The sequence below is a fragment of the Myotis daubentonii genome, chromosome 13 (assembly GCF_963259705.1).
Source record: "Myotis daubentonii chromosome 13, mMyoDau2.1, whole genome shotgun sequence".
In the NCBI taxonomy this organism is placed as follows: Eukaryota; Metazoa; Chordata; class Mammalia; order Chiroptera; family Vespertilionidae; genus Myotis; species Myotis daubentonii.
Window position 1 is genome coordinate 2,904,530 of NC_081852.1, and position 25,157 is coordinate 2,929,686.

The 25,157-nt window shown below is 40.1% G+C and overlaps 1 protein-coding gene across 15 annotated transcripts in view; it reads left to right on the plus strand.

The window, feature by feature from the left end:
• Window positions 1-25,157, plus strand: part of CCSER2 (coiled-coil serine rich protein 2) — a 215,282-nt gene that overhangs the window by 71,314 nt on the left and 118,811 nt on the right. For all 15 annotated transcript variants that reach the window (XR_009448331.1, XR_009448332.1, XR_009448330.1 and 12 more), the window contains one exon: window positions 25,023-25,113. Coding sequence is in view for 12 of the 15 variants with exons in the window: in XM_059662022.1 (XP_059518005.1) it covers window positions 25,023-25,113 (91 nt within the window). In the remaining 3 variants the exon portion in view is untranslated. The remainder of the gene's footprint in view (window positions 1-25,022; window positions 25,114-25,157) is intronic.

A 25,157-nucleotide genomic window follows, 5' to 3' on the forward strand; every position in this document is an offset into this window, starting at 1 on the left:
GTTGTTCTCTGGGCTCTATGTGGCTCTCAGTAAGACAGGCCCATACCTCTTTTCCTCATCTATGGCGAAGGCAATATGAACTAAACTGGAAAAGTACCTCCTCAGAGTGAGAAAGGGATTAGCTGCTGCTTGAGAACTGTGGAATTATTTGGAATGTTTTACAAATGGTTGCCACATCAACAACAAAAAAGGTAATTACAAAATGTGTACATCACAACATGCTTTTAAAGACACTTTGCATTGTGCTCACATTCCCTTAAATCAGTGGTTCTCAACCATCCTAATGCTGCGACCCTTTACTACAGTTCCTCATGTTGTGGTGACCCCCAACCATAAAATTATTTTCGTTGCTACTTTATAACTGTAATTTTGCTACTGTTATGAATCGTAATATAAATATCTGATATGCAGGATGTATTTTCATTGTTACAAATTGAACATAATTAAAGCATAGTGATTAATCACAAAAACAATATGTAATTATATATGTGTTTTCTGATGGTCTGTGAAAGGGTCGTTCTACCCCCAAAGGGGTCGCGACCCACAGGTTGAGAACCGCTGCCTTAAATGTTCCCAAAGGTGCTCAGTCTCTAGCCCAGTGGTTCTCAACCTTCTGGCCCTTTAAATACAGTTCCTCATGTTGTGACCCAACCATAAAATTATTTTCGTTGTTACTTCATAACTGTCATGCTGCTACTGTTATGAATCATAATGTAAATATCTGATATGCAGGATGGTCTTAGGCGACCCCTGTGAAAGGGTAGTTCGACTGCCAAAGGGGTCGCGACCCACAGGTTGAGAACCGCTGCGTCTAGCCCAATCAAAATCTCTGAGGAGAGGCAGAGACAATTTGGTGAAAAAGACACGGGTTGGGGGGGCAGTGGGAGGCAGTGAAAGGAGAAAGCAGCCTTCCAATTAAAGATCAGCCCTCAGTTTAAAGGTCAGCTTCCAGCAGGCTGGCCTCAGAGGGTGTCAGGGTCCAAGGGAGGAGCAGCTGCAGGGCCGGACTGGGTGGCTCTACATTTCATTCAGGTCCAGCAGAGTCAAGTTCAGCCTCCTTTGTGTACAGAGGTGTTCCTTTTTGGTGCATTTTGGTTTATCTTCCAAATCATGGTCTTTTCCAGCACGGCTACCCATCCGATCTCTCAGCAGACTCAGCACTGGCCTCTGCCTCCTTGAGTTTATCAGTAAGAATCTTTATCTCGTCCTCATATTTGTCTTCTTTTTGAGAGTGCTTTTCTTCAGCAGCACTCAGACACTTCAGGTTCTGGCCCATCAGTCTGATCTGCTCATCCATCTCTTGGCAATTAAAGGTTAATACAATATTATTAACACAATGAAGTACAATATTGGCCCTTCAGGCAGCCAAATCTTGTGCTACCAAACATGGAACATGGTAGGGCTATACAAATATCTTTGAGGGAGGGCAACTAAAGTTTACTGTCGACCCTTCCTACACAAAGCAAAACTGTCCTTGACTCTCTGGAGCCATGTTCATGAGCAGAAGGCATCAGCCAAGTCCATCATGTAGGGCATTGCTCTAACGCTATGCAGGGTGATCCATGCCCTTGGCTACAACCACCACCTGGGCGTGTAGCAGAGGAGTCACCTTGCACAGTTCTCTGTAAGCCACTGTCAGGGCTTGTGTGAGGCGGTCAATTTTTCTCTCTATGTGCAAACACAGTCTGTCCAGTATCCCTAGAGTGTATTCTGGCATGGGAGAAAGTTCTTTTGCTGTACACAGGCAGCTAATCTTTACAACTGGGCTTGGATATCTGCCCAGTAGCCTGTAGTCTACAAGTTTAACATGCAGCCTCAGGTCCTCCCAGCCCAGTGGGGTTTCGGCCAGTCCCTCAGTCCGACTCCTCCTCTCTAGGAAAGTCTGAAATTGCTAAAGACTCTCCGGTCCAGGGAGAGTGCCTTCTCTTTACCCTCTGCTTCCCTTTGACTCTAAGCAGTAAACTAAACACAGCCTGGGCTGCAGGGAGAGACAAGTTTGTACATTGCAAAGCGCTCCAGTGGCGGCTTGGGCATCAGGCCCTTGCCTTTCCACCTGTCCTTTTTCCTGGCAGAGACTGTGGCCTCCTCTGTGGGCTCCCTTGCCAGCATGGGGCATCTAGACCCCCACCTAACTGGGTGTCTTGCCTACTCCTTGGTCTAAGGGGTTAACTTTCTCGACTTCCCCAGGAGAGTTTAAAGTCCTGAGCCCTCCAATTGAAAGGAGTGTCTTCTTTCCTGTTAACTTCTTGCTGTACCAGCAGCTGTTATTGAAGTTTTAACCCTTTCATTATATTTGCAACCAGAAAACGTTTACCAGCTCTATTGCTGGCTCTTTTCACAGATTCCAGGGCCTATTGCTTGTCATTTTTACTTTTAAGCAGTAAGTCAAATGTTTAAGTTTTTTTATTGTGTGTTGTAAAACACTCATAATTCATTGGGCTGCTGCTGGGGTGTCAGGTCATTGCCTGCATCCCCCACCTATTGTGAAGCAGAGGAAGACAGTTCCCACTGAGAGGAGAAATAGAAACAGCGGGAGTTTCGGAGTAAACTACAGGCTGCCGCTGTAGCAGTCCTCCCTCCCCGAGGCTGGGGTCTGACCTGTGGAGAAAAATGACTCTCAGTTGGACTGGAAAAGAAGGCAGAGGATGGCAAGGGTGTGCAGGGAAATTTTTTGTGGACTGAAAGCCTGGAGGGCCTCCTGAAAGAAAAGATCTTCAGTACAGTCACAGATGCTGTCAGGATCAGGAGTGAGGGAGGAAGGGAAAGACCAGGTTATGTCCTCTAGGAGGATCCTAATAAATAACTGAAAAGGGTAAGCCAAAGAAGACATACAAGATATATAACCAGGGTAGACAGGATTCATGAATAGATTATTATAATAACGCTAGTTGGATTTCCTTTTAACATTTTTCATAACCTTTACAAATTTTATACTTTCAAATTAGCCTTTAAACCTTCTTTCTATGTCCTTTAAAAAACATATATAACCATGTCTCAGACCTTCTATTAAGTATTTTCATTTTCAGTAACTTGTACTGGCCTTCTCTTTTTTTCTTCAAATTGTATTCGAATTTCTTATTCTTAGAAACCTTAATCCTTTAATGATTACCAAAAAGTAAACAGTCAGCATTTCTTAGATTAACATTTATGAACACACTTTAAATATACTTTTGCTTTCAAGAAAATATACCTTTAATAAACTAAGAGCAGGCAAATGAAAACGTATAACATTTTATATTATGTTAGTTTTCTGTTCTTGCCTTATTTTTATGTACATAGATTTTCTGAGCCTTTTAATAGCTTTATTTAAATTCTTTATTATACCTTAATAACCTTGGGATTTGGTCTTGACTATAGAATTAATTTTTTTCCTAGTAAGGCCAATAAAATATTATATCCTAAAGTTCCTTTATTGAATATTTTGACGCAGCCTAAGAAGCACCCACCCATTTTCCCTGTCCCCCCCTCCCCGCTAAGCTTGGAGACAAAAACCTTTTTAATCTGGCTGGACAATGAGATTTTCTCTATGTGTATTGGAAGGGTTAAAGAGAATAAAATGGGGCAGAGAAAGATTTATTGTGCTTTGCAGAAAGCTTGTGGCCTTGAGTTCAGCATAGCTCAGATAAGCAAAAATTAAAAAAAACCTATCTCTTCCTGCTCTCCCCGCTGAGGCCTCCCTTCCCTTTCTGCATTAACTATTACTCTGTCCTTAGCAGGGGAAACAAGGCAAGTGGTCTGAGATCCTGTATATTTAGGCTTTTTACACTTAAGGACACATTCTTCTCTCTGTAACAGTTGTTTTCCCTCAAAGTTTTTTTTTTTTTTTTTACTCTAAGCCCTTAGATCAGTGGTTCTCAACCTTCCTAATGCTGCGACCCTTTAATACAGTTCCTCATGTTGTGGTGACCCCCAACCATAAAATTCTTTTCGTTGCTACTTCATAACTGTAATTTTGCTACTGTTATGAATCGTAATGTAAATATCTGATATGCAGGATGTATTTTCATTGTTACAAATTGAACATAATTAAAGCATAGTGATTAATCACAAAAACAATATGTAATTATATATGTGTTTTCCGATGGTCTTAGGCGACCCCTGTGAAAGGTTCGTTCGACCCCTAAAGGGGTTGCGACCCATAGGTTGAGAACCGCTGCCCTAGAGGATCTCAAATTCTCCTCCTTACTACTTTTGATCTCTCCAACCATCCCCCAGTCCCTTAGCCTAGGTCCTAGGGCAGCCATGGGCAAACTACGGCCCACGGGCCGGATCCGGCCCGTTTGAAATGAATAAAACTAAAAAAAAAAGAGACTGGACAAAAATCGTACACCTATGGATGAGGACAGTGGGGGGGGGGGGGTAAAGGCTGAGGGTGAGGTGGGAACCGGGTGGAGGGGAGCTATGGGGGGAAAACAGGAACAACTGCAGTAATCTGAACAATAAAGATTTAATTAAAAAAATAGCTCCCCCCAAATAAAAATAAGTAAATCTAACTTTAAAAATAAGAAGTCATATAACTTAATATTAAAACAACACAAAATCCAATTAAAAAATTGGCAGAGGACCTATTTAGACATTTCTCCTATGAGGACATATAGATGGTCAATAGACATATGAAAAGATACTCACTGTCACTAATCATCAGTGGTGCTTAAGTTCTGATTAGGCAGATGTAGTTGAACTATTTAACTAACTCATTAACTACTTATTCAATTGATAAGTGAGGAAAGTGCTACAGGAGAATTAGAAAGTGTGAAAGTATATAATTTGAAAACCTGATCTGGTGTGGGTGTTAGGTGAGGCTTTTTCAGGAAGTGCTATTTAGGCTATGTTGGACTAAGGATTCAGTAGACAAAAAGGATTTATGTAATTGGAAGAATATTATGTGTTTTAGTAAGTTGCATGTGGAAAGACCTTATGATCATGGGGTGTTTGAGGAACTCTGAGAAGGCTAGTCTAGACTGAGTGTTCACACAGAGGGAGGAGTGGCAGGAGAGGAAGCTGTTAGTGAAGAGCAAAAAGAAGCTATGGAATAATTAAATGCATATGCGGGATTCATTAGTTTGGGGGAAAAAATATGACTTAAATTTAGAGCTCAGCTCAAAGGATTTTGATATTTATCCAAAAATTGAAGGGAAGCTGTTGAAGGATTTTATGCTGGAAAGGTACATAATTTAATTTATATTTAAAAAATGCTCTGTATGAAAATTGAATTAGAAGGGAACTGGACAGGCTGCTGGAACCTACTGGTCCAGTGAGGGTTGTCGTGGCTTGGGCTAAGGTGGTGGTGTAGTGGAGATCTAGAGGGGCGGACAATTTTGAAAATGGGCTAAGAGGGTTCAATTGACAAAATTCTGTTATTTAGTGTAGGGGGAAAAAGTCACCCCCTCATTTTTATTTTTTTTATTTTTTTGTTATTTATTTATTTATTTATTTTTTTAAAATCAAATCTTTATTGTTCAGATTATTACATTTGTTCCTCTTTGTTCCCCCCCATAACTCCTCTCCTTCCAGTTCCCACCCCACCCTCCGCCCTCACTCCCCACCCATTGTCCTCATCCATAGGTGCACGATTTTTGTCCAGTCTCTTCCCTCATCCCCCACACCCCTTTCCCTCCCAAGAATAGTCAGTCCATTCCCTTTCTATGTCCCTGATTCTGTTATAATCACCAGTTCATTCTGTTCATCAGATTATTTATTCACTTGATTCTTAGATTCACTTGTTGATAGATGCGTATTTGTTGTTCATAATTTGTATCTTTACCTTCTTCTTCTTCTTCCTCTTCTTAAAGGATACCTTTCAGCATTTCATATAATACTGGTTTGGTGGTGATGAACCTCCTTTAGCTTTTCCTTATCAGTGAAGCTCTTTATCTGACCTTCAATTCTGAATGATATCTTTGCTGGATAAAGTAATCTTGGTTGTAGGTTCTTGGCATTCATCACTTTGAATATTTCTTGCCACTCCCTTCTGGCCTGCAAAGTTTCTGTTGAGAAATCAGCTGACAGTCGTATGGGTAGTCCCTTGTAGGTAACTGAGTTTCTTTCTCTTGCTGCTTTTAAGATTCTCTCTTTGTCTTTTGCTCTTGGCATTTTAATTATGATGTGTCTTGGTGTGGTCCTCTTTGGATTCCTTTTGTTTGAGGTTCTCTGTGCTTCCTGGACTTGTAAGTCTATTTCTTTCACCAGGTAGGGGAAGTTTTCTGTCATTATTTCTTCAAATAGGTTTTCAATATCTTGCTCTCTCTCTTCTTCTGGCACCCCTATAATTTGGATGTTGGTACGCTTGAAGCTGTCCCAGAGGCTCCTTACACTATCTTCATATTTTTGGATTCTTTTTTCATTTTGTTTTTCTGGTTGGGTGTTTTTTGCTTCTTCGCATTTCCAATCTTTGACTTGATTCTTGCGCTCCTCTGGTCTGCTGTTGGGAGTCTGTATAATATCCTTTATTTCAGTCAGTGTATTCTTAATTTCTAGTTGGTTCTTTATCACAACATCGAGGGTCTCATTAGATTTCTTGAGGATCTCACTATATTTATCGGCGGTCTCACCAGTCTTTTCGAGGGCCTTACTAAATTTATCGGCGGCTTCTAGACAGTTTTTGGGAGACCTTAAAAGTGTGGTTTTGAACTCTATATCCTCCATTTTTGTCATTTGTGTCCTGTTTCTTTGTCTCCACATTTTTTATGCTTTCTGGGTGCACCCCCTTGTGATCTCTGTGCGCAGTCTTGTTGTAGTTAAGCCTTGATTGTTGTAGATAACACTGGGGGGGGATTTGACCTCCAGGCCAACTGGCTGTGAGAATCAGCTGTGTCTGCAGTGGGAGAACTTCTGTCCTCTAGGGAGGTGCTAATCTAGCCTTTGCCTGAGGCTATCCCGCAAATGCCTCTGGCCAGGCTTGGGCAGGGCGGGTCCCAGGGGATCTACAGGGCGGGCGGAGCGAGCAGTTATGGCTGCTCTCAGTCCGGTACCCAGAGGCTCTGCCGCTGCAAACCTCAGAGAGAAAGCTGCCCTCGAGTTCCTACCGATGCCAGACAGTCCCACTTCTCCCGTTTGAGTCTGGGTCCCCAGAGACTCGCCTGGAACTGGAGCTCAGAGCCTGAGACTCCCTCCCGATTGAAACAGACAACCGTGCCCTCAGGCACCAGCCTGCTCTGCAGGCACCTCCGCACCTTTGTATTTTACTTACGCACTGCGCCTCCTCTGAGTCTCGGTATGCTTTTCTCTTTCCTTCCAGTTGTAGAATTTCCACTCAGCCTGCTTTCCTGTGGTTCTGGGTGATGTCCGTTCTGTATTTTAGTTGTATTTTTGAAGTGGTTGTGCAAGGCAGCAACCTCCGGTGTTTACCTATGCAGCCATCTTGGTTTTTTTTCCCCCCTTCATTTTTAGAAGTTAACACTAGTATTGTTTCCATTTATTCTGCCCAAATCATCCTAAATTGCCAGTTTTACTCATTTTTACCATTCCTTGTAATATTAAACCAAATTCCTTTTTTGGCTAATTTCACATGATCTGTTCTCATTTTATATTTGTCTATCTAGTTGCTTTTAATCTCCAGTTCCTACTACATGTCTTGAATATAGTTGATATTTCATTATCTCTTTTAGGGTTCTGGCACTAAGTACGGATGCAGTATATACATACTTATTGAAATGGGTGCCATTTTGTTCAAAATAAATAGAAACACATAAACTAAAGGTACTATTTACTACTGTTCAATTTTTTTCTCATACACATTGTGACATAGACTATTTACAAAGAAAGTGTCAAAGGTACCACGTGTCATAATAGCAAGGTACAAGTAACTAAAAATGTGATGTTAGCATAGATGCATAGATATGATAGTCGAGGGACAGCTTACAGAAAGTTGAGACCATCATAATGTAGGTAAATTAAAATCTCAAACTGATATTGATACTTTCAAAAAGCTATGCTCTGATACAGAATAGCAGAGAAGGGATTTAATCCAATGTAATTATTTTACAGATAAGGGGCAGAATGAGATGAGGAAATAAATGTTTCTTAAGTCATATTTTTCCTCCAAACTAATGAATCCCCCATATGCATTTGATTATTGGCATAGCTTCTTTTTTGGCTAATTAATATAACTTTTATGTTTGAAAACAAGTTTAAGTTTATCAAATGTAGTTGTCGTGACCCTTTTCTTCACTCTGTATTGTTTCTTATAGATTAAGTCTGTTACAATATGAACTTTAATTCAGTAATTATTGAGGTTCGACTGGGTGCCATGCATACTGTGAAGTGGTGAAAATACTGGATGTGGATGAGGCTGTCTTTGTCCTTAATGAATTCAATCTATAGTGTGTGTGTGTGTGTGTGTGTGTGTGTGTGTAGTTTTATAAGTTTTATATCATGCATCCTGTGATTAGTGTGCATGTGCTTCTGAAATAATGCAGAATGGAGGTTTAATTGTGTGTGTTCAGAAGGTTTCAGCGAGGAAGTGACATCTGAGTTGAATTCCAAAGAATGAGTGAAAAGTTGGCCAACTGGCCAAGGAAAAGAGAAGGTGAGCATTTTAAGCATAAGGAACAGTGGCATGGAGGTATCACAAAAATCATGATGTGCTAGAGGACTATTAGCACTGCTAAGGGTATGGAGTGGGAGATGAAGACAGTTGAAGACAAGGCTAGTGAATTAAGAAATTGGAAAGGAAGAAAAATCTTTCATCTCAAGCTGAAAAGACAAATTATGTTTACTTAGGTTAGTTCTCATCCCAGTGGTTGTGTTATTCATTTGTAATCCTGTTAGGTTCATTTGTTACTGCTTATTTTTCACTTTGAGGTTCTCCCCTCCATAGCATGGTTCATTTAAATTATTGATTTACTTCATATTACTTATAGAGCAATTCCTTGTTTGTTTCTTTTTACCACTGTGCACTACTTCATTCTGTAGGTATACAGCGTTTATTCAGTTACTCTTCTAACAATGGATGCTAAGCTTATTTCCAATATTGTACAATTATAAACTGCAGTGACTATCCTAGTGCATATTATTTTTGTAATTTAAATAAAAGGAAGTTTATCACCTTATCCTGTGTTCATATTAGCTCCTATTCAATTGTTTAGAAACTTCTGCATATGAAAATGCTACTCACTATTACAATTTGGTGTTGTTACTCCTGATTTTGTATTTACCTAAAACATTTCAAGTCACCTTCCAATCTTATCCAAAACTTACTAGCAAATTGTAATTGCTATAATTAATAAATCTATGAGGTTACTATAACATATTCTTAAATTTCATCCTCTAATGTTTTTATTAGTACTACCTCCCCCCCAAAATGTACATTACACTTAAGATGTGAATGTATACAGTGTAATGGAAAAAATGCTTTAAAAATATTTCTGAAACTCCATTGGATATAATTTGTAATAACTCCGGAAGTTCATCTAAATGCACTATAACTTGACTGGTTATAAATTTAGAAACTTGAATCTAAAAGAAGGAAATCAGGTTAGCGAAGGAATAAGGGCAATTAAATACATTCATTTTCCCATCATCCCACAAGAGGACTACACTAACTAGTAAACATCATTTTAATCAACATTTGTTGAGTAGAGCCCTAGTGTGCGGGATGGTGAGCCAAAAGACCACAAGAGAAATTAAGATAGAGGTTTACTATTTACAGGTCCTGAAAGAAATACACCACACACCTTGAGGACAGGGCCACATGGAAGGTCAAGGCAGGAGCAGGCAGGGAGTGAGCAGGCCTGGGCACACACCTTTCTGAGAGTGCTTTGAGGTTCAGGGCCAAGGTTGGATGGTCAGTTTACCCAGGAGCAGGGCTTTGGTCAGTTGCTTAGGTGGTTTTATCAAGGGTCTCAGACGGGGAAGGTGCTGGGAGGCAGAGAACTTACATTTACTTGTCATGACAGGCTGTTTTCTAGGGTTTTAATGTCAGTTTCAGGTCCTTGCAGGCTGCTGGGCCAAACAAAATGGATGCCAAGGCAGCAATGCCAGGGCATAGCTTAGCTGAACTCTTGACAAACACACCTGTTAATTGAAATCCGCTACCCACCATTAAAATCAATACTAGAGGCCCAGTGCAAAAAATTTGCACTGGGGGTGGGCAGGGGTTCCCTCAGCCTGGCCTGTGCCCTCTCGCAGTCTGGGACCCCTCAGGGGATGACCACCTGCTGGATTAGGCCCGCTCCCCGAGGGATTGGGCCTAAGATGGCAATCAGACATCCCTCTGGCAGCCCGGCAGCCCTCGGGGAATGTCCACTTGCCAGCGGGGACCAGTCCTAAACTGCAGCCGGACATCCTTAGTGCTGCTGAAGAGACAAGAGAGGCCTCACCACCACCGCTGTACTGGCAGCCGTCAGCCTGGCTTGTGGCTGAGCAGAGCTCCTCCCATGTGAGAGCGCCCTGACCACCAGAGGGCAGCTCCTGCATTGAACGTCTGTCCCCTGGTGGTCAGTGTGTGTCATAGTGACCAGTCATTCCCAGTCGTTCTGCTGTTGGGGTCAGTTTGCATATTACCCTTTTACTATATAGGATAGAGGCCTGGTGCACGGGTGGGGGCCGGCTGGTTTGCCCTGAAGGGTGTCCTGGATCAGGGTGGGGGTCCCGCTTGGGTGCCTGGCCAACCTGGATGAGGGGATGATGGCTGTTTGCAGCTGGTCACACCCCCTTCAGGGTGGGGGTCCCGCTTGGGTGCCTGGCCAGCCTGGATGAGGGGATGTTGGCTGTTTGCAGCTGGTCACACCCCCTTCAGGGTGGGGGTCCCCACTGGGATGCCTGGCCAGCCTGGATGAGGGGATGATGGCTGTTTGCAGCTGGTCACACCCCCTTCAGGGTGGGGGTCCCCACTGGGGTGCCTGGCCAGCCTGGGTGAGGGGCTGAGGGCCATTTTCAGGCTGGCGGGTGACTGAAGCTCCCAACCTCTCCTTTTTTTTCTTTTTTTTTAATTCTGGGATTTATTTACCTTCTATGGCTGTCACTGGAACTGAAAGCCAGCTTTAGCTCTGAGGCTCGGCTCCAGCTCTGAGACCTCGGCTGCTGAAAGCAGGTATCTGGGTTTGTTTGGGTTCTATAATTGAAACACTGTTGCAGCTCCAGTTCTGCCAGCTGAAAGCAGGTTTCTGGGGTTTGTTTAGTTTCTATAATTGCAACATTGTTTCTTAGAATGCAGCACAGAGGCCGGCAGTGGCAGGTGGGGAACCTTGGCTTCCTCCATCACTGGAGCAAGCAAGCCTCCTGTTCACTTCAGCTGCCTGGCTGCTGGCCGCCATCTTGGTTAGCAGTTAATTTGCATATCTTGCTGATTAGCCAATGGGAAGGGTAGTGAAGTTATGGTTAATTACCATGTTTCTCTATTATTAGATAGGATAAAGTTATTCATCTGAAATCTATAAAGACTAAAGTAAAAATTAAAATGGTTTAAAAACAATGTAAGTTGTTTTATCTTAGAGTTTTATAGGTTGGAATTCAGATTCAGGTCTCAGTGGGCTAAGGTCAGGGTGTCAGCAGGTCTGCATTTTCTGTGAATGGTCCTTACCTTTACCAAATTCTAGCATCTGCCTTTGAATCATTCCCCTGCCCCTTTCATCTTTACAGCAAGCACCACTGCATCTCCTTGACCATTCTTACTCTGCTTCTCTGCTTCTCTGCTCTCTCTCTCTCTCTCTCTCTCTCTCTCTCTCTCTCTCTTCCCCCCCCCCCCCACTCTTCTACTCTGAAGAGTGATTACATTGCACCCATCCTATAATCTAGGATGATATCCTATTTTTAGGTCAGCTGACTGGCAACTATAATTCCATCTGTAACCTTAATTCTTCTTTTGCCATGTACCCTGACATTCACAGGTTTCAGGGTGTCAACCCATGGTCCTTGGCGCCAATTCAAATGCCAACAGGAACCCCCAATGTGGGTGGTGAAGAAGGAGACTATTCAGCGCCAACACTTTGACTGTAATGCAGTCCGGCTGTGAGCATAGCTGGACAGTGCCCCATCGGGGGCTGCAGGCTGCAGGGCCAGGCCCTCTTCAGCTGGGCATCTCTGCTCCAGGACCGTCCACCCCACTCAGGGGGACTTCATTGTTTCAGCTTCAGCAGAGGGAGAGCAGTAGCCAGGCTGTGGGGAAAAGTGTGCTCTCCAGCCAGAGGGAAGCTGGTTTATGTAGATAGAAGTCCCCGCCTCTGGTCCCTCATTGGTCAGAGTAGGTCCACTCTGATTGGTCAGGAGCTGCACAGCTCTGATTGGACGGGAAAGGTTTAGCCCTATTGATTGAAATAGGATTCCAGGAATCCTTTATGAGGACTCAGATGCAGAAATGGAGCAGCCAGCCAGGTCAGTGCACGGGCAGGCAGTTCAGCAGTGGTTTCTCCCTAAAGGTTAGATTGCATGAGAGGCTCCTGTACAGAAATGGTTGCTAAGTTCTGACCCTCTCCCTCTCCCTCCTTTTTCTTTCCCTTTCCCTTTCCCTTTCCCTTTCCCGTTCCCGTTCCCGTTCCCGTTCCCTTTCCCTGTCCCTGTCCCTGTCCCTGTCCCTGTCCCTGTTCCTTTTACCTTTCCCTTTCCCTTTCCCTGACCTCTTTTACTTATAATATTTTACTTATCATATTTTTTAGGTTTATCCATATTATAGCATGTATCAGTAGGTAGTCCATTACTTTTTAAAGCTGAATAGCATCCCATCATATGTATATTCCATTGATCCATTGATTAGAATAGGGGTTGTTTCTACCTTTTGGCTATTGTGAATAGAGCTGCTGTGAACATGTGTATACATGTATTTGTTTGAGTACCTGCTTTAAATGTTTGAGGTGTATATTGGAGTGAAATTGCAGGGGTAGGTAGTAATTCTGTGTTTAACTTTCTGAGGAACTGCCAGACTGTTTTCTACAGCAGCTGAATTATTTTACATTTCCACCAGCAATCTAATCTAATAAAAGAGAAACATGCAAATTGACCGCACTTCTGCTATGCCCCAAGCCACGCCCACCAGCCAAACAGAGCGACTATATTCAAATTAACCCAACCATTGGATTCCACAGATAAGTGGAGATGATGTGATATTTGTCTTTCTCTGACTGGCTTATTTTGCTTAGCATAATACTCTCCAGGTCCATCCATGCTGTCACAAAAGGTAAGAGTTCCTTCTTTTTTGCAGCCAAGTAGTATTCCATTGTCTAAATGTATTAAATGAGATTTTAAAAATCGATATATAACTGGATTCACACAGTTTGAGCCTGCTTTATTCAGGGTTGAACTGTATTTTATTCTTTTGGATACTATTGTAAATAGAATAATTTCCTTACTTTCCTTTTTGCGTTGTTTCTTGGACATATAGAAAAGCCTCCACTCATTTCTGTGTTGTTCTGCACATGCTGAGGTTGTCTCAGTCAGCTTGGGCACTATACCAAAATACCCTCAACTGAGTGGCTTAAACAATAGACTTATTTCTCACAGTTCAGGCTTGAAGTCCAAGATCAAGTTGTGGCAGATTCAGTTCCTGGTAAGGGCCATATGCCTGGCTTGCAGATAGCTGCCTTCTCATTATATCCTCCTGTGAGGGAGAAAGACAGTGTGTACTTTGGTCTCTTTCTCTTCTTATAAAGACACTAATCCCATCATGGGATCCTTACCATCATGATCTTATTTAAACCTATCCTCCTTCAACATACTAATTTGGCATGGAGAGGGGCAAACATTCAGTGCATAATAAGTGTTAATGAGCTACTGCAGTTATTTGAATAGAGCAGGTCAGCAAACTTTGTCCTGTAAGCCAAATTTGCCCAACCATCTGTTTATTTTACAGCCTATCAACCATGTTTTTCTACATTTTAAGTGATTACACTTTATATCGTATTTAATAAAACCCTAATAAGCAAATTGACCGAACTGCGGAACGACTGGTCGCTATGGTGCGCACTGACCACCAGGGGACAGACGCTCAATGCAGGAGCTGCCCCCTGGTGTCAGTGTGCTCCCACAGGTGGAGAGCTGCTCAGCCAGAAACCGGGCTCATGGCTGGCGAGTGCAGTGGTGGTGGCGGGAGCCTCTCCCTCCTCCGCAGCAGTGCTAAGGAACAGCGAGCTGAGCGGTAAGGAACAGTGAGTAGGCGGGAGGTAAGGTGCGAGGGGTCCTGGACAGCAAGAGGGCACAGGCCGGGCTGAGGGACTCCTGCTCCTGCCCCCTCTCCCCCCACTCCTGCACAAATTTTGTGTACTGGGCCTCCAGTGATTATATAAGTACCTATATAACATACTCAAATTTGTCTGTAGGCCTGCAGAGTTTAAAGTATTTACTTCCTGTCCTTTAAAAATATTTTGCTAACATATGGAATAGGTTATGATTTTTGCTTCCTTGCCCTTACCATCCTGCTAATGCAGAATTATCCTGTTTTATGTTCTAGAGGCCACATTTGCCTTTTCTTTTGATTGTCTCTTACTTTGGCTTTGTTTTAGGTTGTCTCTGACTTGCCAAACTTAGATATCCATCTAATATGCTCTCTTGGTAGGGGGCTGTTACCATGCTATAAAGGAATGCCTGAGGGGAGACAGCCTGGAGGGTGGTGGTGACTTGGTTAAATTAACATTTGTTAAATGGAGCTCTGGGGTCTTGGAGGTGAGCCCCAATTCAACAATAGACCACAAGGAAAAGTGACAGAGAGGAGTTTATTATGGTCATGGAAGAAATACACAGCCTGCCTCAAAGGCCTTTGCAGGTTCATACAGAGAGAATGGCAGGACCTGGGGCACATGCCTTTATTAGGGTCTGTGGCTGAAGTGTTTTGGGGGCTAAGGCTGGGTGGGTGAATTCAAACCAAAAAGAGCAAGGTTTTGGTAAGTTCCATGGGAGTCTTATTCAAGGGGTGCACAAGGGGAAGGCCTTGGGAGGTGGGAGACTTGCTCACAAGGGCTGCTGGGGATGTCATTTGTGACTTTGAGGTTGTTATCTGGGGCATGAACTCAGGGAAGGGATTAGTTTGAGTTCAAGGCTCCTGCAGGCTGCTTGGCCACACTGAATGGATGCCAAGACAGCAGTATCATAGAGTAGTTCAGTTAAACTCTTGACAAAGATAGGGATTGTCTTTATGTGCCCAGAATTGTACCTTATCTGTATTCTTTTTTATCTGTGTTGAATTATTGAAAGTGTATCTTTGGTTGCCTCACGAAGAACAGAGTTAACTCCCCTCCCCCAAAATTTGTTTGGATGTCAAGACCAGTGGTGCCACACATGCTAAGAGGGTGTGAAAAGATTTCTTACTCAGATAATGAGATTTTTCTGGGGAGAGCATAGCAGACACCCAACCAGTCTAGACTGGCATGAGTGAAGGCAGGAGGGGCAGTTAGCTCTAGTTTTGATTGTGGTTAGGGGATGGCTGGGCTGAGGGCTCCACAAAAGCAGGTCTGCATGGTTTGAACTTCCTTGCTGATGCTAACATAGGTAGACTTTTTCTAACATGAAGTTTTGCTTATTATAAAAGCACTTTTTCCTTATTACAGAAAAATAAAAAAGGATATAAAGAGCATAAGCACATATTATCTCAATATGGAAAATTATAAACATTTCTTTGGTTTATCATCATTCAGATATTTAAATGTGTTTTTCAGCATTAAAGATGGGGTCATATTGTGCATATGTAATCTGCTTCTTCCCCTGCCCCTATTTTACAAAAGAGCTTCTTTCCATGTGATTGATAACATTTCTGAAACTTTCTATTGTTAACATAAAAAACCTTTGAAACCTGTAAAGAATTTTTGGGAGTTTATTTGAGGCAAACTGTCGACATACGCCGGGAAGCAGAACCTCAATGAATTGAGATAATGCTCTGGAGAATGGCGGGTTACATCTGTGTTTATACATTGCAATCAAAGAAAAAGTGGGTTACATGAAATCCATTGGTGATAGACTAGAGAGGCGGGAGAAAGCAAAGTGGGGAAACCCCTGGGATTGGATAAAAAGTAAAATGGTAGACACATACTTAGGTGGGTGCAGGAATAATTAACATGATAATGAAGGAATTTGTGGTATCTGTCCTGGTGCCTAGCCCATTAGGTTGTGCCCCAAGGGGTCCAGAAAAAGGGAAGTTACAAGTTACCCAGACATTTGAAAGGGTATGTTATTATAGGTGCAAAAAGACAGATAGGCTCAGTTAAGGTAAAGGTTGACCTTGTCAGTGAAGATATCGGCCTAGGATGTAACTACCCACCATAACTGCTTTTAGTTAAAGTTTAATTTCAGACCATCCTTTGTGGTTACTTTAGGTCTCTGAGTTTGCAAGACCACCATGCAGGCCTCCCCTGAGCTTGTCAGGTTAGCATGTGGCCCCTTTCAAACACACTATGTAATGATCCTAAATTATAAAAACCCTGTGTCATAATGACCAGTAACGACCGAGGCTCCACCAACCGGAAGTCAGTCCTGTAGTCATTGCTGGGTTGCCGCTGCAGGCATGGTGCCCCAGCACTGACTGCTGAGGGAGCTGGGAATCAAGGCCAGAGACAGGCCTAAAGAGAGAAGCAGGGTCTGATCTGTTGCCTCTGTGGCAGCTTTTGATTGGCACTTGCCTCTCTCTCTTTCCCAGTCTGGCTAGCAGCCATGCCTCCATTTCTCTCAAGGCCTCCACCAGGGCTGCTGATCAGCCCTGCCTTTCTGATCAGGTCCCGTTGATAGGCCCAGAGAGGCTGACTAGCATAGAAACTGACCAATCAGAACCAAATCTGGGTCAACTGTGAGGAGCCAATGGCTGCATAGGAGGCGGAGCTTTTGATGCTGACTAGCATAGAAACCAACCAATCAGAACCAAATTGGCCAGCAGAGGAGGCTCACATGGGTGCGAGATCAGGCCCGCAGGGGAGGGCAGTTGGGTGCAACCAGGCCAGCAAGGGCAGGGCAGTTAAGAAATCCACACGGGCTTGGAGGAGTTTTCTGAAAGTATACAAACATATTCTTTTTTTTTTTTTTTTAAATATATTTTATTGATTTTTTACAGAGAGGAAGGGAGAGAGAGAGAGAGAGTTAGAAACATCGATGGGAGAGAAACATCGATCAGCCGCCTCCTGCACACCTCCTACTGGGGATGTGCCCGCAACCAAGGTACATGCCCTTGACCGGAATCGAACCTGGGACCTTTCAGTCCGCAGGCCGACGCTCTATCCACTGAGCCAAACCGGTTTCAGCTACAAACATATTCTTGACGAAAGGTTAATAAAGGAATCTTTTCTATCAACTAGACTTGGGATCCTTGCTTTTCATTGTGCCCAAACCATTTTCCTTTGGTTTATTTTGACACCATGTGTGTTTTCATGGGTGTCTTATCTTTAGCATTGCAAGTGAAAAATAATTTTTAAAGTAAAAAATTTTCTTGATGTAATATACTCACAGGGGATTGTTACACTATCCCCCTTCTTTTTTTTTGATTTAAATAATATTAAGAGGCTTTTGGAAATTTTGCAATGCAGTCTTGATAACTTTTTAATTTTAATTTTCTGTATAGAAATATGACTGCTTTGGATTCATTACATGTTAAGCAGTTTTTGAACTATGGGATAAACCATTAGTAAAAAATTAGTTAATGCTTCAGGAACAGTTTCCTGCCCAGTACAATAAAGCTTATGAATATTAATTTATTTTAATTAGCAAATTAAAATCAATCTGAAATAAGGTTTATTTTTTAATTTTCCTTGTCCTAGGTTATAGACAGTAAATGACATTAATTAAATTTCTGCTATTCGCCTTTGAGTAACTTCACATAAGCTTTGTCAGGGAGGCAAAAACACAAATTATTTACTTCTCTTCTTGAGGCCTAACATGTTGACTTTTCATTACAGTTTTCCAGATGTTTGAAGGAAACCTCTTTTTATTTCCTTCCAGAGCAATTATTAGGACACATTTAGAGAGTGTCATTAAAAAAAAACACACACTTTTATTTTTATTTTATTTATTTATTTATTTATTTTTTAAATATATTTTATTGATTTTTTACAGAGAGGAAGGGAGAGAGATAGAGAGTCAGAAACATCGATGAGAGAGAAACATCGATCAGCCGCCTCCTGTACATCTCCCACTGGGGATGTGCCCGCAACCCAGGTACATGCTCTTGACCGGAATTGAACCTGGGACCCTTCAGTCCGCAGGCCAACGCTCTATCCACTGAGCCAAACCGGTTTTGGCTATTTTTATTTTTTACACCAAGCAACAAATGTAACAAACATAGTTGCTTTTTTGATGCTGGGTGATAGTGCCTACTAGTAAGGATCAGATTTAGTATTTTCATAACAATCTTTAGTTTACCCTGTAAATATTGGCGGAAGTGATTTCAAAATTTTTAAATTTCTCCTTTTTATTAAGTTTAGAATTATATTTTTAAAGAGTATCCCCTTTGGCTTATTTGCATGTACAGAGGGATCATGGGTAGTCCCAGTAACTTTCAGAGGGATTTATTATTATTTAATTGTTTATAAAAATTTTGGCTTTTCATTTAGCTGAAATAATATGAAACCTTGATTATAATTTAGAAAGCTAACTTATAAAGCAATTAAAATAGGTATCTTTATTTAAAAAGGCAAAGCAAGTAAATTTAGAAAACTTATATGTCTGGTTCACAAGGCACAAAGGCTGCCTCACCTCCGGCCTATTTAAAAATGCAGGCCCTTAGAGGCTTTTTGTCTTTTAAAATTTCCTCGCTGAAAAATTTGGCTGTATTTAAGAAATATATTGTTACTTTATTTTGCCCTCCTTAGAGGCCAAAACCTTCATAACATTTAAAGTATATGTATATAAGTAACATATAGTTATTAATTTTTACTTGATTAAAGCTTTCCATGTGATTTCAAGTATATTAGACTGGCTAAATTTAAATTATTTCCTTTAAGAAGAGAGAACAAATTCTTTGAATTACTTTGGGCCCTTAGAGTTTTCCAAAAATCACCCCTCAGTTATAGCTTTGAAATTTAACTTGGAAAGACGATCAAATATATATTTAAAGATTATATACTTTTAATAATTATTAAAAGATATTATTTAAATTTAAACTCTTTTGTATTAAAAAATTCAGTTTGGTTCACTGAATTAATCCTCTTCTTTTTTAAAAAAAATTAGACCAATTAGCAACATATTTTGAATTCCTAATTATTTCAGAGAAAACACACAAATTATTTTCTCAAAAATAAATTTATATGCTTTAGGCATTTTGTTATTACAACTATATAATTTCTTCCAACTTAATTTAAATTCTTAAACTTTTAGAGCTGGAAAGTCAAGCATTTCTTGATTAGTAAAACCTTTATATTTTTAAGAATAAATTTCAAATAAAATATAAGACATACTTAATTAATAGATTCAATTCTATCCTCTAGATTTTTTTTTATGAGGTAAACTCAGGTGAATATTTCAGTATTTTTGTCATTTTAAAATACCTCGATATTTAATAATTTTTATTATTTAATTTAACAATGTTATAAAGTCTTAAGTTATCAAAGGCTTTGGAAAACTATGTTTCTGGCGAGAAGGCCGGGGGAGGGGATTTAAAAGCACCACATTTTTCTTTAGAGATAAGGTTTCTGTTGCCATCACAGGCTTCTCCAGCTTCTACAGGGAGAAGTGCAACTGGCCCTTTACCATAAATATATTATTACTGAAAAGCTTGACCACAAATTCTTTATTTTAGTTATTTTTATTATTTATGTTCTAACAACTTTAAAATTTCAAAGCCAGTTACCACCAAGGCATTTTCTTTTGGCAAATTTTGTAACAGGGGTAACACTGATTTTTAGTGGCTTCAGTGCTAAAGTATATATTATTTTATTTTATTTTGTGGAAAAACAGAAATGCCCCCAATTTTGGGAGGCAACCTTGGAATACGGTACATTATTATTTTTAAATTACCTATAATTATGGAAGCATTAATCCTACTGTCCATATATAGACTGTATATTTTCTTTGCGTCTTTTTTTTTTTTTTCCCCACCTTTTTAAAGAAAAGAGTCTGGGTTATTCTGTAGCATCCGTGAAGAGATTGGGGCCAGGAAGTCACCTGAAGTCGGGCAGAGCGTGCACATTTTCTTAAGCTTGCTTTTCTATTCACGGTTACAGAAATCCCAGATGCATCCCCAAATTCTGGGAAATGTTTCATTTGTCTAAATTTCAAATGACGGACTGGGTAATAAAAACATGGCAAAAATGAGACTTAATAACACTCTTGAGAGTGGGCGCCTATTTTACAGGATCGCCAAGAGACCTAGTAATTTTTTAATTATTTCCCTTTTCTAGAGAATTTTCTATAACCTGTATTATTGGCCTCGTGTACTGCTCATATTCTTTCTCTCTCCACTCCCGCATTCTTTTTGTTCTGGGGAAACTCAGCAATGGCCTGGTCATCTATCATTTCTTTCTTATTAAATTAACGTCATGCTTAATAAACTAACAATAAACAACAAAGAAAAATAATAAGTACCCAATGATTTCCTTTTTAATATCTAGGACATAAAAGAGGTTGAATATGCATTGATCTAATCGGCAGGCAGATTGCTCGCACCTTTCTCTGGAGCGCCACCTTGTGTCCCTCTTGGTTGCCGACATTCTTTTTTAAAATGTCCTGTTTTTCCACGAAGTCTAATTTGCTTATAAGCGTTCTGCACATAATTTAGCTGATTTTGCACGTCATTATACTGTCCCAGCCCTGCCAGCATTTCATTTTTGAGCATTCAGCCCGCGGTGTATCCTCCTTAGTCTCTTTAAAAGGCTCTAGCAAATGCAACACCATGTTCCACAAGGAGAAGCAGTTTGGAGGCAAGTTTTTCCCCTGCTGCCGAGCTTTTTTTCAAGTTCTAAGTTCTCCCAACATTCAAGACCTAATGTACCTTCTTCAGGAAACCAAGGGTTATGTTTATAATAACATGCAAAAACTGTAAGAGATTACCTTCTAAAACTTTAATTCCTTAAGCATGCAAATCAAAAGCCGACAACATAGTTTCTCATTTTTTTTAACCGAATTCTGCCCCATTAGCCTGGCTAAAAAGACACGTTCTCACGTTCTACTTACAGATCGCGATTTCTGCAGGTGGCTGTGGGCTTTGCGTGTGGTTAATATCCCACCTATCCGGTGTCCCCACCTATCCAGGGAATAAATCTTGGTTTTTCGCTCTAGGGGAAGTCTTCTCTTCCAGATTTCCCTTTGAGGTGCCAGATGTGAATTTTCCCACGGCCCTCGTAGTTCAGGGTTCAGGAACTGGAGGAGAGGCCACACGCAAATGAAAGAGACGAGACAAGAAATAATAATTTGGAAACATTGGGCCAGTGGGCAAGCCCAATGCAAGAGAAAGGACTTCCACTGGTGCCCAGGCTTCGCCAGCCTTTTATTCAATGTTGGGTACACATCTAGCTCTTAGGCAGGTAATTGCAGTTACAGACAATCTTAACGGTCAGTAAATATTAGAAGAATTTACTCTGAGACTATTTGATCAGGAAATAACTTTTGCCCCCATTGTCTGGATTAGACAATCGGTGCATAAATCTGGCCCTTGCCATGGGTTCAAGATTCACCAGTGTTCTGGGATCTTTGTTTATACTTCTCTAATAGTGAAGACAATGGGCGGCTTCCTGCACTTAGCTATGGTAAATTGTGCTGCTATGAACCTTGGGGTGCATATATCCTTTCTGATTGGTGTTTCCAGTTTCTTGGGATATAGTCCTAGAAGTGGGATCACTGGGTCAAATGGGAGTTCATTTTTAGTTTTTTGAGGAAACTCCATACTGTTCTCCACAGTGGCTGCACCAGTCTGCATTCCCACCAGCAGTGCAAGAGGGTTCCTTTTTCTCCGAATCCTCTCCAGCACTTGTCATTTGTTGATATTTTGATGATAGCTGTTCTGACAGGTGTGAGGTGGTACCTAATTATTGTTTTGATTTCCATCTCTCGGATGATTAGTGACTTTGAGCACGTTTTCATAGGTCTCTTGGCCTTCTGTATGTCTTCTTTTGAAAAGTATCTATTTAGGTCCATTGCCCATTTTTTGATTGGGTTGTTTGTCTTCCTTTTGTTAAGTTGTATGAGTTCCTGTAAATATTGGAGATTAAACCCTTATCGGTGATAACGTTGGCAAATATGTTCTCCCATGCAATGGGCTTTCTTGTTTTGTTGATGGTTTCTTTTGCTGTGCAGAAGCTTTTTATTTTGATATAGTCCCATTTGTTTATTTTCTCTTTAGTTTCCAATGCCCTAGGAGCTGTATTGGTGAAGAAATTGCTTCGACATATGTCTGAGATTTTGGTGCCTATGATTTCCTCTAGTATTTTTATGGTTTCCCATCTTATGTTTAAGTCCTTTATTTTGACTTTATTTTTGTGTATGGTGTAAGTTGGTGGTCTAGTTTCATTTTTTTTTTTGCAAGTATCTGTCCAATTTTCCCAACACCATTTATTGAAGGGACTGTCTTAACTCCATTGTATGCTCTTGCCTCCTTTGTTGAATATTAATTGAGCATAGTGGCTTGGGTCGATTTCTGGGTTCTCTATTCTATTCCATTGATCTATATATCTGTTCTGTGCCAGTACCAGGCAGTTTTGAGAACAGTGGCTTTGTAATATAGCTTGATATCTGGTATTGAGATCCCACCTACTTTATTCTTTTTTCTCAGGATAGCTGTGACTATTTGGGGTATTTTTTATTCCAGATGAATTTTTGGAGAGTTTTCTAGGTCTGTGAAATATGCCGTTGGTATTTTAATGGAGAGTGCGTTGAATTTATAGATTGCTTTGATTAGTATGGACATTTCAGTGATGTTGATTCTACCAATCCATGATCACGGTATGCTCTTCCATCTGATAATGTCTTCCTCTATCTCTTTTTTCAGTGTCCTGTACTTTTCTGCTTATAGGTCTTTTACCTCCTTAGTTAAGTTTATTCCTAGGTATCTTAATTTTTCTGGTGCGATGGTAAATGGGATTGTGTTTTTAGTATCTTTTTCTCTAAGTTCACTATTGGTGTATAGAATTGCCATAGATTTCTTGGCGTTAATTTTGTATCCTGCCACATTGCCGAATTCATTTATTAAGTCTAATAGTTTTTTGATATAGTCTTTAGGGTTTTTTATGTACAATATCATGTCATCTACGAATAAGGACAGTTTTACTTCTTTTTTTTCCAATTTGGATGCCTTTTACTTTTGTCTGATCACAATGGCTAGTACTTCCAGTACTATGTCGAACAGGAGTGGTGAGTGTGGGCATCCCAGTCTTGTTCCTGTTGAAACATTATTTTTAAGAGCAAAAGATTAAAAGAACCCAGTCTGTTTTTGCCCCAATTGACATCTTTCCATGTCTATAAATATATTTTTATTATCTTTTAAAATAATAACAATATTCTGTTGTATGTCTATATCATACTTTCTGTTTAACCATTTTTCTATTGTTGGACTTTTAGGCTATTTCTACTTTTTTTGCCTTACTGAATAATGCTGCAGTAACCATACTTATACATATGGTTTTTGCACGTGTTTATTTCTAAGGCATACATTCTTAGGAAGGAAAAATTAACTTTTTTAAAAAAACCTGTTAGCTAAATTTTGACAAATTGTCCTCCAGAAAATTCATATGAATCTAATCCTATCTGATTACAGATTAATACTAGATTCCTCTCCACCGTGTTAAGTCAACTGGTGTTAGCATTCTTTCCTACATCATATTTATTCATTGTTTAATTTATATTTACTTTGTGGTTTGCCATATGGCCTTTGCCATTTTTTTTCATATTCAAATTTTTTCTTGATTTTTAGGAAGACTATTAAGGAAAGCAAATCTTTCACAATTGAAACAGGTTTTATGAAATACCTTTCTTGTGCCAGGGTTAAATAATTATCCAGAGCTTTTTAAAAAAATAATTAGAGTTATTCAGGTTATTTTTAGTTCTCAGCATATATTGGAAGGACCCATTTCAACATAAAATTGAAAAGATTTGCATGGCATACCTGACACAGGGAACAATGCTAATTTATTCTTATTGTCCACAATAAAGTAGATATTTCCCATCTAATAAGAGTCTTTCAAGGCTATAATCTCTAAATCATTTAAAAATTTGTGGATTTGTGATCTTCTTACATGTATATGCTAAGGACAGGTCTTGCAGTATTGAATCCGTTCTTGTATTGAAAGGATCCGCTAGTGGGTTATAAGTCAACCTGAGTTTGTTACCTTAAACTTAGTTTTGTTTATTTAGTTATTTAGACTTTAGAACAAGGGTCTTTGAAAGCAAAACATTACTTTTTTAAGGATAGAGGATAGCTAGCGAGATTGCAAATAGAACACAGGAGGGGCTCCTAATAGCCATTTGACTACTCCAGTCCTATTATAGAAAAAGAATGAACTAAGGTCAAGCAAGGAGGTAGTAGTGGTGCTAAAGGTAGTAGTAGGTAGCTTTGGCACAAGAAAGGAATGGAGTAATCACAGGTTTAAAGGATTATTTTGTTATTTTTACATAAATTGTCCAATCCCTAGAGGTAATAAAACAAAACCTCCTACACCAGATATGAATAAGATTTGGTAGGTTCTTTATTTTTTAAATTGAACTTATTGGAGTGACATTGGTTAATAAAATTATATAGGTTTAAGGTATACAATTCTATAGTACATAATCTGTATATTGTATTAGATAGATTTCTTGTGTTCATATCCTGTTTTGGCCAATTATTTAGGCTCCCTGTGCATTAAATTCATCATATATAATATGGGAATTGTACTAGTCACAAAATCATAGGGTTATGTTATAAATGAATGAATATTTGTGAAGTGCTTAGAACAATATCTTTCAGTGTGTAAGTTTTCAAAGTAAAAATCTACTGATGGGGAGGAAGACTAGGAAAAGGATGTTACAAATAGCTTAATCAGGTAAACCAGTTGAGTCTATTTTTATTATTTAAAAAAATTTTATCTCTAAAAACTGTTCTTCACACATAAACATTGAGTAAATTCATATTATCATATATTCATGTTTTCAGAACTAATGATTACTTACATCCTGGAACTAGGTCATAGCATTTCTACTGCTTTTGTTCACAGGATATTCTGAATAATCTTGAATCATGTGATCTGGAGGATGATGACCTTATGCTTGATGTGGATCTGCCTGAGGATGCATCTGTTGAAAATGGTAAGTGGGACAGTATTGAAACTTCAGAGGCATATAGTTGAGTT